Consider the following 16848-nt stretch of genomic DNA (forward strand, 5'->3'; position numbering starts at 1 on the left):
CAGATCCTTGGCATTCTAGCTGTCAGTTTGTCCAGATACTCAGGTGACATTTTACTCCATGCTTCCTGTAGCACTTGCCATAGATGTGGCGGTCTTGTCGGGCACTTCTCACACAGCTTACAGTCTAGCTGATCCCACAAATGCTCTTTTCCAATTATCTGTTGTCCAAAGTCTGTGTTTCTTTGCCCACTCTAACCTTTTCTATTTGTTTTTCTAACCTTGGCTTTTTCTTTGCATTTCTTGCCATAAGGCCTGCACCCCTGAGTCTTCTCTTTACTGTTGTACATGAAACTGGTGTTGAGCAGGTAGAATTCAAAGAAGCTGTCAGCTGAGGACACGTGAGGCATCTATTTCTCAAACTAGAGACTCTGATGTACTTATCCTCTTGTTTAGTTGTACATCTGGGCCTTCCACATCTCTTTTCTTGTTAGAGCCAGTTGTCCTTTGTCTTTGAAGACTGCAGTGTACACCTTTGCATTGTGCATTGTATAGCCTTCATTCCTCAACACAATGATTGACTGATGAGTTTCTAGAGAGAGCTGTTTCTTTTTTGCCATTTTGACCTAATATTGACCTTAAGACATGCCAGTCTATTGCATACTGTGACAACTCAAAAACAAATACAAAGACAATGTTAAGCTTAATTTAATGAACCACTTTCAACTGTGTTTGCTATAATGGCAAGTGATTTTCGAGTACCAAATTAGCAATTTAGCATGATTACTCAATGATAAGGTGTTGGAGTGATGGCTGCTGGAAATGGGGCTTGTCTAGATTTGATCAAAAATGACTTATTTCAAATAGTGATGGTGCTGTTTTTTTACATCAGTAATGTCCTGACTACACTTTGTGATCAGCTGAATGCCACTTTGGTGAATTAAAGTACCAATTTCCTTCAGAAACAGCTAAATCTGTACATTATTCCAAACTTTTGGCAATCAGTGTATCTGTTTTGCTTTAAGGGAAATTGTAAATACATGTATGCACTTTTGTTGATGTGGTTTTATTGGAACTTTTTGGGCATTAATTTGTAATTAACTTTATTTTTATATCCGCAAATATGACACGCACTGCTGGAAAAGGGAGTATTATGGAAAAGGAAAATGCATGATGAATTTGGAATCAGAAAACAAGGTGCTGCAAGGAATATATGTTGCACATGTGTTGTAATCCAAAAAGACTCCTAACAGAACTTCAGTAATCTACAGAGGGTTAATTTTAGGACATCTTTGTTTTGTTTTAGAAACATTACCATTGGGCTCCAAGGTTACTCCACTATAACAGGTGATTTAGAGATTTTGAGAGAGGAGGTTTGCCCTCAAAACAGAGCGTTCTCATTATCGTCAGTGGTATAAAGAGAGGCTCTTACTCATAGTACTGTAAGGTATGATTGCTCTTTTTCTAGAACAATCTGTCCACTTAAACATTGCACACAGCTTTGAAGATGATCTATTGATCATTCTGCAATCAAAGAATCACTGCTTTTATAATCAGTTTTGCTTTATTGCCATACCAAGGGAAAACTAGGTTATCTAAGATCCTAGGTGAGCACCCTTGGTCGTAGATGCTTTAGGAGCACAGATTCCATTTTCAAAAGAGCTGCTTCAGAACAGGGATCAATAAAAGGCAGACAAACTATTAGCTGTACAACAGCCAACAATTCTGTACTCAATACTGTGTGATACTAACTACTCTGCAGCCTGTTAGATAAAGTGTGTATGTGTTCTATTTCCATTGGAGTCATTGGACAGGACTAGAATAAGGAAATGTTCACCATCAAGATTTTTTCTTGCAATGGTACACAGATGTGAAAGAATGTGCAGATAAAATCTCTTGTGTAGAGAGTTGGGTAATACCTGTTTCTAATAGCAATAGTATTGTTCTGTGCCTAGTGAATGATATTTAATCCTTGAATATTCTATGTATTTCCAGTGGTTGTCTGTTAATTCTCTATTGTAAAAATCATTTTGGATGTCTGTGCCATTAATATGTGTTGTTATGGGTTGCTGTACTGGAGGGTTGAGATAATAAGAATAAGATCATATTTCACACACTCATCTTGAGCAGTCATATTTGATTAACATGTATTTCATTAATTTACAAATTAATTTCTTTCTACGCAAAGTCACATTTTTTTTTATGCAGTGTGCATATCTTAATGAACAAAAAGCCTTCAACATCTTCTCTCTCAGATTAGAAAAAAAGATAAGCTGGTAAAGTGCAAATGGATTTTGAGATATTGAAAAATTATTTTGTTGATTCTGTTTTATGTATAAAGACATTTTTGGCAAGGTTTTGGCTTGCGCTGCAGATTGTGTAAACCAGAGAACAAGATTTTTTGCCATTAGCTTCCCAGTTTTTCTGCATAATAATTATGTTTGTCTCATCAAAAATGCAAGTTATGTGTGCTAAAACATGTTCAATTGATTATAATAAATGCATTTATATATTATTATTCAGTATTGTATTTTATTGAATTTCCAGTGTAAACGAAACTTTATGCAATCTCTGTATGTTGTTATGAATCAAAACTGTACAGATGATCATTTGTGCAAATAATATAGTGGTAATACCGTATTGTTGGTAGTAATAATATAATGTACTGTGGTAGCTTAATTGTTGCTTTTGATTTGCATTGTGAACATTACTGTCAGACACTCAGATTACAGTGGTTCATTATTTTGGTAACACTTTACAATAAGTTTCCATTTGTTAGCATTAGTTGACAACATTAGTTAACATGAACGAACAATGAACAATACATTTACAGCATTTATTAATCTTGGTTAATAGTAATACATTTTTAAAATCTAAAGTTGTATACAGTATGTTAACATTAGTTAATGTACTATGAACTATCATAAACTAAAAATGAACAATTTTATTTTTATTAACTAACATTAACAAATATTACTAAATGCTGAAAAATATTTCATTGTTAGTTCATGATACTTTATGCATTTATTGCATTAACTAAAGTTAATGAATGGAATCTTATTGTTAAGTGTTACCATTATGTTTTAATCATTCTGATTATACTTTCTTTAAAAGATTAAAAAAAACTTTAATCTTCACTGAGGCTGTCTTTTCACAGCACATTTGCAATTAGCGGGTTAGCGCTCCATCAGAGAGAAAACATATTGACAGCTCCGGATAGCTGTGGAATTCTCTCAATCTCACCTTCCCTCCCACTCCCCCTCAGACCCAACCTTTCCATCTTCCATCAAATTCACTGGTACCGGGACCTAATGAGTAGGCTATAAAGGACCATAGTGGGTCCCTTCTTCACAGGGCTCATGAAAATGTTCTAGGTTGTGTTGTGTTCAGGGCTGACAGGTGATGTACAGAGAAGAATTAATGTGTTTGCCTCCTGGGAACTTGGGGAGAGATGAGGGGAGGGAGAGGGGAGAGGGAAAGGGCTAGCGGGAGAGACAGAGATAGAGATAGAGAGAGAGAGAGAGAGAGAGAGAGAGGAGCGAGAGAGAAAGTCTTGACAGGCGGTCCCCGAACATGCTGTTGCCTGGTCCTCAGCCGCTCCTCTGCCCTCTGGCAGACGATAGCCACTCCTCACCGGGCAGATGGCAGTGAGTCCTCTGACCCCTGGTGGATGGAACAGCTCCTCCTCTTCCTGGAGGATGGCAGCGGTTCCTCCGACTCCCGGCGGACAGCAGCAACACCTCCGTCCCCCGGCGGACGGCAGCAGCGAGGACTCCACGACAGCGCATCCCTCCTCCTTTCTGGGTTTCGGCACCAATGTAACTGGTAAAGGATGGGCAAGGAGGAGGTGGGAACCAGCAAAACAGTCAACTTAAACTTTAATGATGTAAACTCAACTTAAAACAACATAAAACACATAGCTGCACACACAGCTCGGCTGTGTGTCTCTCTCTCTCTCTTGAACTAGCGCCCCTGGCTCATCTTTATTCCCCTCCCAGCTAATTAGCTGATGTGTCCTAACGGCCCGGCCCCACCCTCCTCCTCGTCACTATATAAAATCACATTTTTGACTGCCCTCCATAGATATTATGCACTGCTAATTCTTAAAGGGATAGTTCACCCAAAAATCTAAATTCTGTCATCCTTTTGGTTATGACTTGCTTTCGACAACCTTATGCAATGTCACAACATTTACTTTTGTCCAGAGTTGCATTAATTCTTGTATTGATAATGGGAGTTTCGAACCACTCTGTAAAATCTTCTCCAACACATCCCAAAGACTTTCAATGGGGTTAAGGTCAGGACTCTGTGGTGGCCAATTCATGTGTGAAAAGGATTCCTCATGCTCCCTGAAACACTTTTTCACAATTTGAGCCCGATGAATCTTGGCATTGTCGTCCTGGAATATGCCTGTTCAGTCAGGGAAGAAAAAATCAATTTATGGGATAAATTGGTCATTCAGTATGTTCAGGTAGTCAGCTGACTTCATTTTATTGCTGCATAGTATTGCTGAGCCTAGACCTGACCAACTGAAGCAACCCCAGATCATAACACTGCCTCCAGAGGCTTGTACAGTGGGCAGTATGCATGAAGGGTGCATCGTTTCATGCACTTCCCTTCTTATCCTGACATGCCCATCGCTTTGGAATAGGGTAAATCTTGACTCATCAGACCACATGACCTTTTCCCATTGCTCCACAGTCCAATCTTTATGCTCCCTAGCAAATTGAAGTTATTTTTTTTTTTTCGATTAGCCTCACCAACAATTGGCTTTCTTGTGGCCACACAGCTATTTAGTCCCAATCCTGACATTTCTCGTCACATTGTGCATGTGGAAATACTCTTACTTTCACTATTAGACATAGCCATGAGTTCTACTGTTGATTTTTTATGACGTGACTTCACCAAGCATTTTAGTGATCTCCGATCACGATCATTCAGGTTTTATTTCCGACCACATTTCTTCTGCGAAGCTGACGGTTCACCACTATCCTTCCAGGTTTAATAATGTGTTGGACAGTTCTTAACCCAATTCCAGTGATTTCAGCAATCTCCTTAGTTGTTATCTTTGCTTGATTCAGGCCAATAATTTGTCCCTTCTGAAACACAGAAACATCTTTTCCATGACCATGGGATACATCTTCCGACATGGTTGTTTAAGAGAGAAGCTACACACTGGATCAGTTAGGGTTAAAAGAATTGTTGCCAGCAGAAACATATCAATCACTGCAATAATGATCCAATCATAGGCTCTCAAGTATCTTCTTATTTAAATCCAAACGGCAACTTTTTTTTTTTTTTTTTTTTGTACAGGCAGTGCAGATGCAATGAAAGTGAATGGTGATGGAGGATAACATTTTCATTTTTGGGTAAATTGCTTATAAAAGCATTATTACACAAACTGTTGCATTCAACTCAATACAACAATTTACATAAGATTGGATTTACTGAATGAACTATTTATACAGAATTTGTTCTGTTTGTGTTTTATGAATAAGGCCCACTGAGTCTGAAAATTATGTAAACAGAAGGAAAAATGTTTGAGGTCAGACTGGATAAATTTGATTTATGCAAAAACTGTTTTATGCCTGCATGGTCACAGATGTTATAGAACAATCGTAAACTTTTTTTTAGCAACCACAGTTGTGTGTTTTTATGAACTCTCACTCAAGGCTACTGGGTTTGGTTCATTATCATTGTTGACAAAAATTCCAGATAAGGGAATTAAATCCATTACCTATTATATTCCATACAGAGAGCCATTCTTTATATTTATTACATTTATAGTTTTCAAAACTCAGTGCACTTGTGAAATGTAGACATATGAAATTAACCATAAACCAGAAAGAACTATCAATCATGGCAGTGTGCAGAATTTAATGCACTGATGATTTACTAAGCCAGCTTAAGTACTGACAACAATGCAAACATCAAAAGCATATTTAACTAAGATGTTTAATCAAAGTCTATCATTCATAAGCAAACACTGTTTTGATTTTTTCTGACTTACAAACGTTATGTTTTCACTATGACTGACCAATCCAAAGTATAAAGGGAGGACAGCGCAGATGAGCAACAGCTACTTTTTCCATCAAAATAAGTTGACTCAAGATCTGTTTACAAAAACTTAAGGTCAAGAGCAAAATTACTGATCTTGACTCAGTGCTAGGAATCTGCGGGGTGGATTTTTTTTTTTTTTTTTGGCCAGGAATTGTAGGTGTGGTTGACCTCACTGTAAAATTCTCGCTATTTCATGTTGATCTGTCTCACTTATTACTTTGCTTGCAATGTTGTGGGCCACCATGGAACTGGCAGAGTAAGTAATGTTTTTATTACCCCTCATAGACACACATCCACATGCACTCCACACAGGCAGACCTTTACCTTATGGAAGATTCCTCAGCTTTGACTTTGTGCCTTTTGATTTGATAAGAGCACACATGCAGAAACACGCCACATTACAATGACTTCATCAGCTCTCTCATTTTGCTATCTAAAATACAGTCAATGAAGTACCAATGTGGAGGGCATTATGACTGCTTTATGGCAGTGCACTTAATCTCATTGGCTGTTCGTGTACAGCACTTAACAAAGGGCGTATACTTATTTATTAATCTGTTCTTTTGCTTCACCTTCAATCCCAAGGAGGGAATCGACAGTCCAGCCATGGTGATTGCAGGTGATACAGGTTAGTGATGTTTATATTTTTATTAGTATATTTTTTCTGCTACTCTTAAGTATATATATATATATATATATATATATATATATATATATATATATATATATATATAGATAGATAGATAGATAGATAGATAGATAGATAGATATATAGATATAGATATAGATATATAGATATAGATATATATATATATACAGGTGCATCTCAATAAATTAGAATGTCGTGGAAAAGTTCATTTATTTCAGTAATTCAACTCAAATTGTGAAACTCGTGTATTAAATAAATTCAGTGCACACAGACTGAAGTAGTTTAAGTCTTTGGTTCTTTTAATTGTGATGATTTTGGCTCACATTTAACAAAAACCCACCAATTCACTATCTCAAAAAATTAGAATACATCATAAGTGAATTGTTGGCCTTCTGGAAAGTATGTTCATTTACTGTATATGTACTCAATACTTGGTAGGGACTCCTTTTGCTTTAATTACTGCCTCAATTCGGCGTGGCATGGAGGTGATCAGTTTGTGGCACTGCTGAGGTGGTATGGAAGCCCAGGTTTCTTTGACAGTGGTCTTCAGCTCATCTGCATTTTTTGGTCTCTTGTTTCTCATTTTCCTCTTGACAATACCCCATAGGTTCTCTATGGGGTTCAGGTCTGGTGAGTTTGCTGGCCAGTCAAGCACACCAACACCATGGTCATTTAACCAACTTTTGGTGCTTTTGGCAGTGTGGGCAGGTGCCAAATCCTGCTGGAAAATGAAATCAGCATCTTTAAAAAGCTGGTCAGCAGAAGGAAGCATGAAGTGCTCCAAAATTTCTTGGTAAATGGGTGCAGTGACTTTGGTTTTCAAAAAACACAATGGACCAACACCAGCAGATGACATTGCACCCCAAATCATCACAGACTGTGGAAACTTAACACTGGACTTCAAGCAACTTGGGCTATGAGCTTCTCCACCCTTCCTCCAGACTCTAGGACCTTGGTTTCCAAATGAAATACAAAACTTGCTCTCATCTGAAAAGAGGACTTTGGAACACTGGGCAACAGTCCAGTTCTTCTTCTCCTTAGCCCAGGTAAGACGCCTCTGACGTTGTCTGTGGTTCAGGAGTGGCTTAACAAGAGGAATACGACAACTGTAGCCAAATTCCTTGACACGTCTGTGTATGGTGGCTCTTGATGCCTTGACCCCAGCCTCAGTCCATTCCTTGTGAAGTTCACCCAAATTCTTGAATCGATTTTGCTTGACAATCGTAAGGCTGCGGTTCTCTCGGTTGGTTGTGCATCTTTTTCTTCCACACTTTTTCCTTCCACTCAACTTTCTGTTAACATGCTTGGATACAGCACTCTGTGAACAGCCAGCTTCTTTGGCAATGAATGTTTGTGGCTTACCCTCCTTGTGAAGGGTGTCAATGATTGTCTTCTGGACAACTGTCAGATCAGCAGTCTTCCCCATGATTGTGTAGCCTAGTGAACCAAACTGAGAAACCATTTTGAAGGCTCAGGAAACCTTTGCAGGTGTTTTGAGTTGATTAGCTGATTGGCACGTCACCATATTCTAATTTTTTGAGATAGTGAATTGGTGGGTTTTTGTTAAATGTGAGCCAAAATCATCACAATTAAAAGAACCAAAGACTTAAACTACTTCAGTCTGTGTGCATTGAATTTATTTAATATACGAGTTTCACAATTTGAGTTGAATTACTGAAATAAATGAACTTTTCCATGACATTCTAATTTATTGAGATGCACCTGTATATATAGATAGATAGATAGATAGATAGATAGATAGATAGATAGATAGATAGATAGATGTGTATGTATGTATTTATGTATGTATGTAGATAGATGTGTATGTATGCATACATGTATGTATGTATGTGTGTGTACAGTGTATATACTGTATGTATATATACAGTATATGTATAAGATGTTTCACACCAAAAAGTTGTCTTAAGATAGTTATTTACTGTATATCTTCAGCTTTGGTGTGTCAATAGGAAATATAAATTTTAGATTCCCAAACATTCCTTTTGCAAATAGAATAGAATAGAAGAACAGGGAGCCCTGCAACATGAAGAGACAGAAGCAGTTTGGACAGCCTAAATAGACAAAAGAACTGAGGTGAATTCTCCAAGATGCTTGGAACATCCAGTCTGCCAACAACCAAGACAAACTGTGTCCAGGTGTACCTAGGACAATTGGTGCTCAGGCAAAGGTGGTCACACCAAATATTGATTTAGCTTTTTTATGTTTACTGACATTGTATGACATTGATATATATATATATATATATATATATATATATATATATATATATATATATATATATATATATGCAAAGAAGTACTGCTTTCATGTGTACATATTCCATTTGTCATTTACTTATAGCATAATCTGTGCCAACAGAAATTTTAAAAGTATATGGTTTGCCATATAACTATTATCTGTTCCAATAGAACCTGTGTCAGATCCCTCACTTCGGGTGTGCGTGCTGAAGAGGGAAGAGGGAGAAAACTTTGGCTTCTATCTGCGTGTGGAAAGAGGGAGGCAGGGTCATGTTATCAGGCAGCTACAGTCATGGGGTGTGGCAGAGCGAAGTGGGCTCAAGGATGGGGATCACCTGCTTGAAGTAAATGAGATGTTTGTAGACAACATGGGACACATGGAGGTGAGAGGTTATGACCCCTGAATCATGAATTTGTAATTTTTTATTAATATTGTGTACTGTAAAATCTACAGACATCTTCTTTGTTTCTGTTTCAAGCTTTGCAACAAAATTATTTCTGCAATCTTATTTCTCTATCATGTTTCTCTCTCACAGGTGGCCCGCTGGATTCAGGTGTGTGGTTCACAGCTTTGTTTCTTGGTGTTGGATGGCCAGGCCTATGACAAGGCTGTGTCTGAGGGTTGTGACCTTAGAGAGCTGGCTAAAACCAACCGTGGGGAAGAATGGAGGCCTCCCCGTCTCTGCCACATCACAAGAGAGGCTTCATCTGGCCTGGGGTTCAGCATACTGCCTGTGGAAGGTAAGAAAATAACCATAGTATCCTCATATTTACATTTGAAATAAACATCTTCAAAATTAACCTTTCCACCAATGCTGTTGTCCTTTTTTAAAATAAGTGAGGCTAAATGTTAAAGATGAAGTGTATTTTTCTGCACCACTAGCAGCACTACAAATAATGACTGTTTTCAAACAGGTTTCTCCAACAAACCCATCTCCTCCATCCTCCATCTTCCATTAATCAGATAAACTGATAGCCCCACCCCAAACACTTGTCATTGGTTGAGCCAATGTTGCTATGTTGGGCCGTTTGGAATGCTTAAACAAACCGCAATGTTTTGATAGTACCACAGTATCCACACTTTTTGGGTGATATAAAACAACGAATGACTTCCTTATAAATTGCCTCCTCATATTAAGCTATCCCAAGAGAAAGTATTTTGACACTGGAAAAATTATGGCCATCACATTTTAACCAAGATTTCATAAGACTAGCTTTCATAAAACATCATTTAAAATATAATATATATAATAATAATAATAAATAATAAAGTTTTTGAGGTTCATGTTGAGGTCTGTTGGTTTATCCTTGGAGCAGGTGAGAAAGGCAAATTCTATACAAGTCCAGTGAATGGAGGAGCCGCACAGAAGGCAGGAGTGAAGAAAGGTGACCGTCTGATCTGGATCAATGGTGCCATGGCCTCTGAACTCACACACTCTGCCATCAGCAAAATGGTAAATAAGGCAACAATAAGGACTTGCTTTGAAAAGTTTTATTTAACTGAACTGGACTAAAATTTCACCATAAACTTTTAAACTGAAATTTGCAGAGCTACTTTGATGTGTCTTATATGTCTCACAGACTCGACACAGACTCGTCACTCACATGCAGGATTGGGAGGGTTACTTTTGAAATGTATTCCACTACAGATTACAGAATACATGCTGTAAAATGTAATTTGTACCGTATTCCGTTAGATTACTCCACGACAGCGCATCCCTCCTCCTTTCTGGGTTTCGGCACCAATGTAACTGGTAAAGGATGGGCAAGGAGGAGGTGGGAACCAGCAAAACAGTCAACTTAAACTTTAATGATGTAAACTCAACTTAAAACAACATAAAACACATAGCCGCACACACAGCTCGGCTATGTTAGAAACATAATCTAAATACTTTAGATTACTTCTTCAGCACTGGTAGATTTCTTTACTTGTTTTGACTATAAAAACTCTGTTAGTACAGTAAGACAAAATACACATGTTAAAAATACATTCTCTGAAAAACCTAAATATCTTATGCAGTGTTGTTTCTAAAACAAGATAAATCAAACTGATCTTGTTTAAGGATTTATAGATATTTTTACAGGAAAACAATAAAAAATTATTATTATGAATATGATTTTTGCCCTTATATCAAAGGTCTTACTAGAAAAAAAGAAATAATGATCTAACGTGAATGTTTTTGATAAAAAAAATATGACCGTGCCTGGTTACGTGCATGTAAATAGCATTTTAGCTTAGCGTAAAGCTGACAATTTACACAAGGTTTATTTCTATTTCTTCTGCTCCAAACTTACTTCAAACGTACTTATCTGTCTGCTCGTATGAGTGTAACACATCATAAGAAAGTGTTTCACCGCTGTTCAAATGCACTTTGGATCACATCATTTATATGTATAAATGTTTTCCATCTGAAAGGACTACATATTAAATGAAACAAAAGACAATAAAATGCAAGGTAATCTCTTCAGTAATCAAAATACTTTTTGAATGTAACTTTATTCTAATTACCAATGATTTAAATTTAAACTGAAGTGGAATACAGTTACTTATATTTTGCATTTTAAATACGTAATCCCATTACATGTATTCTGTTACTCCCCAACCCTGCTCACATGTTGGTTGAGTTGAACTTTAGTCTCAAGTGATACTGTCGGTTTATATCCCCAGGTAAAGAAGTGCAGCGATCACATGACAGTGCTGGTGATTGACAGTGAGAGTGAGAAGAGTTATGCCCGAAGGAAAATGCCCATTCTTCCACCCATGGCTGATGCAGTGAGCATGCCTTACCAGCCCCGCAGACTACATCTGGTGCTTGGGTCAGAAGGGTACGGTTTCCTGCTCAGGAAGGAGAAGACAGGGGCAGGACGCACTGGTAAGAGGCACACGCACACATGTTTGACAAGCACAACCTCAAATTCTGTCTTTCATACAGCAACACAGTAGGATATATACTCTCCATGTTTATTTTTGGTTTACATAGTCCACATGGTAAGAGAGGTGGATAAGGGCAGCCCTGCTGAATTGGGAGGTGTTAAAGAAGGTGAGGTGCTTCTTGAAGTGAATGGAGAGCCCACAGACTCACTGGGTCATGATGAAGTTGTCAACAAAATCAGACAGAGTGGACAGAATGTCACCCTCACAACTATGCCACCACAAGGCCAAGAGTTTTACACTAAGGTAAATGTATACAGAGACACTGAATTCTTTTAAGAGATCTTCATTTGTTTCCCTTATGCCTGCCTGTCTTCTTGTCTTTTAAATGTCATTATATCATTCTTTCTCAGCTGGGCCTCTCTCCCTTGCTGTTCTGTGTGAATGTTACACCTGGTATCCCTGTGGAGAAAATGGAAATCCCGCTAACACTGGAGCTTACAGTGCCCCATGTTGAGCCCCAGGAGGACGAGCAGATCAATCCTAATGTTAGACTCTGTGTGCTACAGCTGGGCTCAGTTGGCTTTGGCTTCCATTTGGGCTGTGTCCAACAGAAACCTGGCACTTTGATCAGCCAGGTACAATGAATCCCTTTCATTGACAAAAAAGTATTTAGGTGATACTGACTTCAGATATTAAAGGGTTAGTTCACCCAAAAAGTTAAAATATTTGAATCATTTACTCACCTCATGCCATCCCAGATGTATATGATTTTCTTTCTTCTGCTGAACACAAGCAAAGACTTTTAGAAGTATGTATCAGCTATATATTAGGTCCATACAAGGCAAGTGAATGGTGATCAGGCTTTGAACCTGTGAAAAGCAGTTAAAGTCAGCATAAACATAATCCATCAGGCTCCAGTGGTTTAATCAATGTCTTCTGAATCGATCCAGTTGGTTTTGGGTGAGAACAGACCAAAATGTAACTGCTTTTTCACTGTACATTTTCACTGACAGCAGTCTCCTGGGCAAACATGATTTCAAGCTCGATTACACTTCCTATAGCACCATCTAATACTCTGCATATACGTCAAGTGCTAGGAAGTGTAATTGAGCTTGAAATCATGATCGTGTCTAGAGACTGCAATGACAAGATGTACAGTGAAAAGGGAGTTATATTTTGGTCTGTTCTCACCCAAACCAACTGGATAGCTTCAGAAGACATGGATCAAACCACTGGAGTCTTATGGATTACTTTTATGCTGACTTTATCTCCTTTTAGGAGCTCCAAAGGCCTGATCACCATTCACTTGCATTGTATGGACCCACAGAGCTGAGATATTCTTCTAAAAATCTTTGTTTGTGTTCAGCAGAAGAAAGAAAGTCAAACACATTTTAGATGACATGAGGGTGAGTAAATGAAGAGAGAATTTTCATTTTTGGGTGAACTATCAGTTTAAGACTGGTTTCCAGGTTTGAAATTAAGCTTTGTTCTGGACTAAAATGCCTGTGGGAGACCCTCTGTGGGATTTCTTCACTAAAATGTACACTTGGGAAATCAGCCATAGATGTAATTTTCTAACAACAACCAAAATTTACTTTTTATATCATGATCTTATAATCAAACATCCACTGTCAACATAGTGAGATTATACCTGTGTAAAATATCTAACAAATAATTTGTTTGAAAGTATGCAGCTACATAAAACATTACCTTTTGAAGAAGAAGAAGAGTGATCTGAAAGTTACATGCTTGGACACACCATAAATAAAATATATTTCATTTTGATTAAAGCGGAATTGTGAAAATAAACATTGTTTTCAAACAGATTTCTGAATACTCCCTCCATCTGCCATTGATTGAACAGACAGATAGCCCCGCCCCAAACTCTCTCCATTGGTTGAGCCAATGTTCAAACAAAAGATCAGTGTTTGAATGTTTTTCAGGAAAATCAACCTACGAATGTTTTACTTGTAGTTGTCATTGTATATTAAGCTGGAATATGAGAAAGTATTTTAAAATAAAAAAACATACACATTTTAATTTAAACAACTAATGTTTCATTATTACAATGTGTTACCTCATATTCTTTAGGTAGCAGCAGGAGGCCCAGGACAGAGTTCTGGTCTTCTACAGGGTGATGTGGTGGTGGAGGTGAATGGACAGAATGTGGAGAAAGAGTCTGTGGAGGATGTGATCTTACATGCGAAGAAAGGAGGGAGCTCTCTTTCTTTACTAGTAGTCGATCAGAGAGGTTATGAGTGGCTGAAGAAGAATGAGAAGCCAATCAAAGTGAACCAACTGGCGACAACCTCTGAGGTATGCAATGATGTATGATGTCCTCAAACATTCAAAAATCAGGAGCAAATTATCACTTCATATCATTTGCCTTCATTCATAGTTGTTCATGTTTTATTTGTTAGGGAGAGAAAAATGTCTCAAAGGCTGCTGAACCACCAACAGAATGATGAACTATTAGTCCACCTGGATATGTCTTCAGGGGTGATGGACATTAAAGCAGTCCTTAAAATATCAAAGAAATCAGCCATGGGGAATTTTGTCTGTTCAAGACCTTGCAAATATGTTTAACAGGAAACTCAAACAATTTCTTTATCTTTGAAGCTGTGGTTTGGTCTCTGGAAGCAAACATCTCCGTTAAGTCTTGATTTATATAAAGTATTATATAAACCTACTGTAAGATAAAAGAAAAGTTATAAAAGTTTTACTTATGCCTGTCTTCACACTCCACATGTTTTTTGTCATGTTATATATAACATATGACTGTACTGCTGTTTCAGCATTGTATTTTGATCCCAGATATGTTTCTCATTAAAATGAGAGTCAAAAGTCTTTTACAAATTAAGTTATTATTAAATAAATAAATATTTCAAATGAAAATATTATGTCAATAAGTAAACACGTCTTTGTGTACATGACTAAATCAGCACAATGTTTTTAGTAGTAATTTACTGATTAATGCTGTGCATATATCTGATCTGAAATTATTTAGATTTGTGTGTTGCAAGTTTTTTTTTTTTTTTATTCAAACTTCGCAGCAATATAACAAAAAGGCAAATATCCACAAAAACATGTAGTTACAGGCTGAAATAAATTTATAAAAACATGCATATAGACATACAAATTAAATAACAACACAACACAGAAAGATTAAATGGTTATGGGTTGTATTATATAAAAACCTTATTTATCTAAAATATTCAAGTTATTGGTTTGATTTCTGGATTTTTTTTATTAATAATATTTAAAGGGACAGTTCACCCAAAATTGAAAATTCTCTCTTCATTTACTCACCCTCATGTCATCTAAAATGTGTTTGACTTTCTTTCTTCTGCTGAACACAAACGAATATTTTTAGAAGAATATATCAACTCTGTAGGTCCATACAATGCAAGTTAATGGGTACCTAAATTTTTAAGCTCAAAAAGCATGTAAAGGCAGCATAAAAGTAATCCATAAGACTTCAGTGGTTAAATCCATATTTTCAGAAGCGATATGATAAGTGTGGGTGAGAAACAGATAAATATTTAAGTCCTTTTTTACTATAAATTCTCCTCCCTGCCCAGTAGGTGGAGATATGCACAAAAAATGTCCGTCTATCCATCCATCCATTTATCCATATTCTTTTCAATTCAATTCAAATTTATTTATAAATCACAAATTAAAACAACAGATGTTGACCAAGGTGCTGTACAATACCAAAGGGTAAAAATAGCAAGATAATACACAAAGAACACACAAATAATACAGATATACGAAGCACAACCTCTAGGATTGATTAGAAGCCAAGGTGAAAAAATATGTTTTCATCTTAGTTTTAAAATCATGTATTGTTGATGCTGATCTAATATAAATAGGTAAACTAGCCGCTTCTTTCTGTAGCCGCTTATCCTACGCAGGGTCGTGGGCAGTGTTGTAGTCAAGACCAGCTCATCTGAGTCCAAGTCCTATCCAAGACCAGAGTAGGTCGAATTCGAGTCAAGACCGACTTCAAGTCGAGTCCTTTATTATTTTCTTAAGCTTATGTTGGTTAAACAATATTACCAGTTGAGAATAAAAATTAAATAAACAACACGTCCTAGGTTGTGAAAAAATTGGTATTACAATTACGACATGTCAGTGTTAACAAAATGTATGTGAAAAGCTTGATTTAAATGAATTAAAGATTCAAAGTGCTTATGTGGCTTAAAATGACAATACAAATTACCAGCTTCTGTATACTATTATATTCCATTCAAGTCAAGAAACATTTGTGCTTCACAAAATACAGTATTACTGTACTATAACTAAAATGGGCCTAAAAACAATTCAATTTCACTTCTATATTTCATTCATTGTAAGTCAAGTAAGCATTTTGGCTTACTTTTTGCCTGCAGGTAATGCACAGAAATATTTTTTTTTCTTCTTTTTTTTCTTTTTTTAAGAAACCATTAAATTCTGATGACATTAAGAGTAGTATTTTTACATTTTCGTCAGTATGTGTAGCATTCATGTTACTAATGGCTAAAGCATTTCTAAAAGCCTAGAGGCTGTTCAGACCAACGCAGTGCAACGAACCCAGATAACACACAGGTCTCTGAGATGTCTGTTTTAGATCTTTTCATCTGGAAAGCATCTAACATCAGCTAAACATATTAAAAAGATCAAATTTAGAATCTTTATAAATCATAAATGTCTCAAAGACTTTGGGAGAGCGGGGGACAAACTAACACTTTTTTGTTTTCTTAAGTTTGTGTAAATGTACTTGGGGTTCGATGTATTTTTCTTTTTCACATTAATTTCACACATCTATTACATATATGTAGTCTTGTTTCATGAATACAGCATATACGTTTTTCACCTTCTACCTCAAAAAAAAAGAAAGAAAGTGAAATGCTACAACGTGCCCCCATAGGTGGGGCACATTGTAACAGGTGAAGGGCACATTGTAACAAGACCATATAACAGCTTAAAATCCCCCTCTAACAACTGTATCTGATCTAATTAAAAAGCCTAGAAGATAAACTAAATTTTCATGTCAATAAAAGCCATTTATATCTTTGTCATATATAATA

The 16848-nt window shown here is 36.8% G+C and overlaps 1 protein-coding gene across 1 annotated transcript; it reads left to right on the forward strand.

The window, feature by feature from the left end:
• The first annotated feature begins 6179 nt into the window (after window positions 1-6179).
• On the forward strand, window positions 6180-14693 carry LOC127424931 (Na(+)/H(+) exchange regulatory cofactor NHE-RF3-like). Its single transcript, XM_051670501.1, has 10 exons — window positions 6180-6253; window positions 6583-6625; window positions 9076-9287; window positions 9441-9645; window positions 10222-10358; window positions 11573-11777; window positions 11886-12082; window positions 12190-12414; window positions 13871-14095; window positions 14200-14693. The coding sequence occupies exons 1-10, from the start codon at window positions 6191-6193 to the stop codon at window positions 14242-14244; spliced, it is 1557 nt and encodes a 518-aa protein (XP_051526461.1). The 5' UTR covers window positions 6180-6190; the 3' UTR covers window positions 14245-14693.
• The last annotated feature ends 2155 nt before the right edge of the window (window positions 14694-16848 follow it).

The sequence above is a fragment of the Myxocyprinus asiaticus genome, chromosome 3 (genome assembly GCF_019703515.2).
Source record: "Myxocyprinus asiaticus isolate MX2 ecotype Aquarium Trade chromosome 3, UBuf_Myxa_2, whole genome shotgun sequence".
NCBI lineage: Eukaryota > Metazoa > Chordata > Actinopteri > Cypriniformes > Catostomidae > Myxocyprinus > Myxocyprinus asiaticus.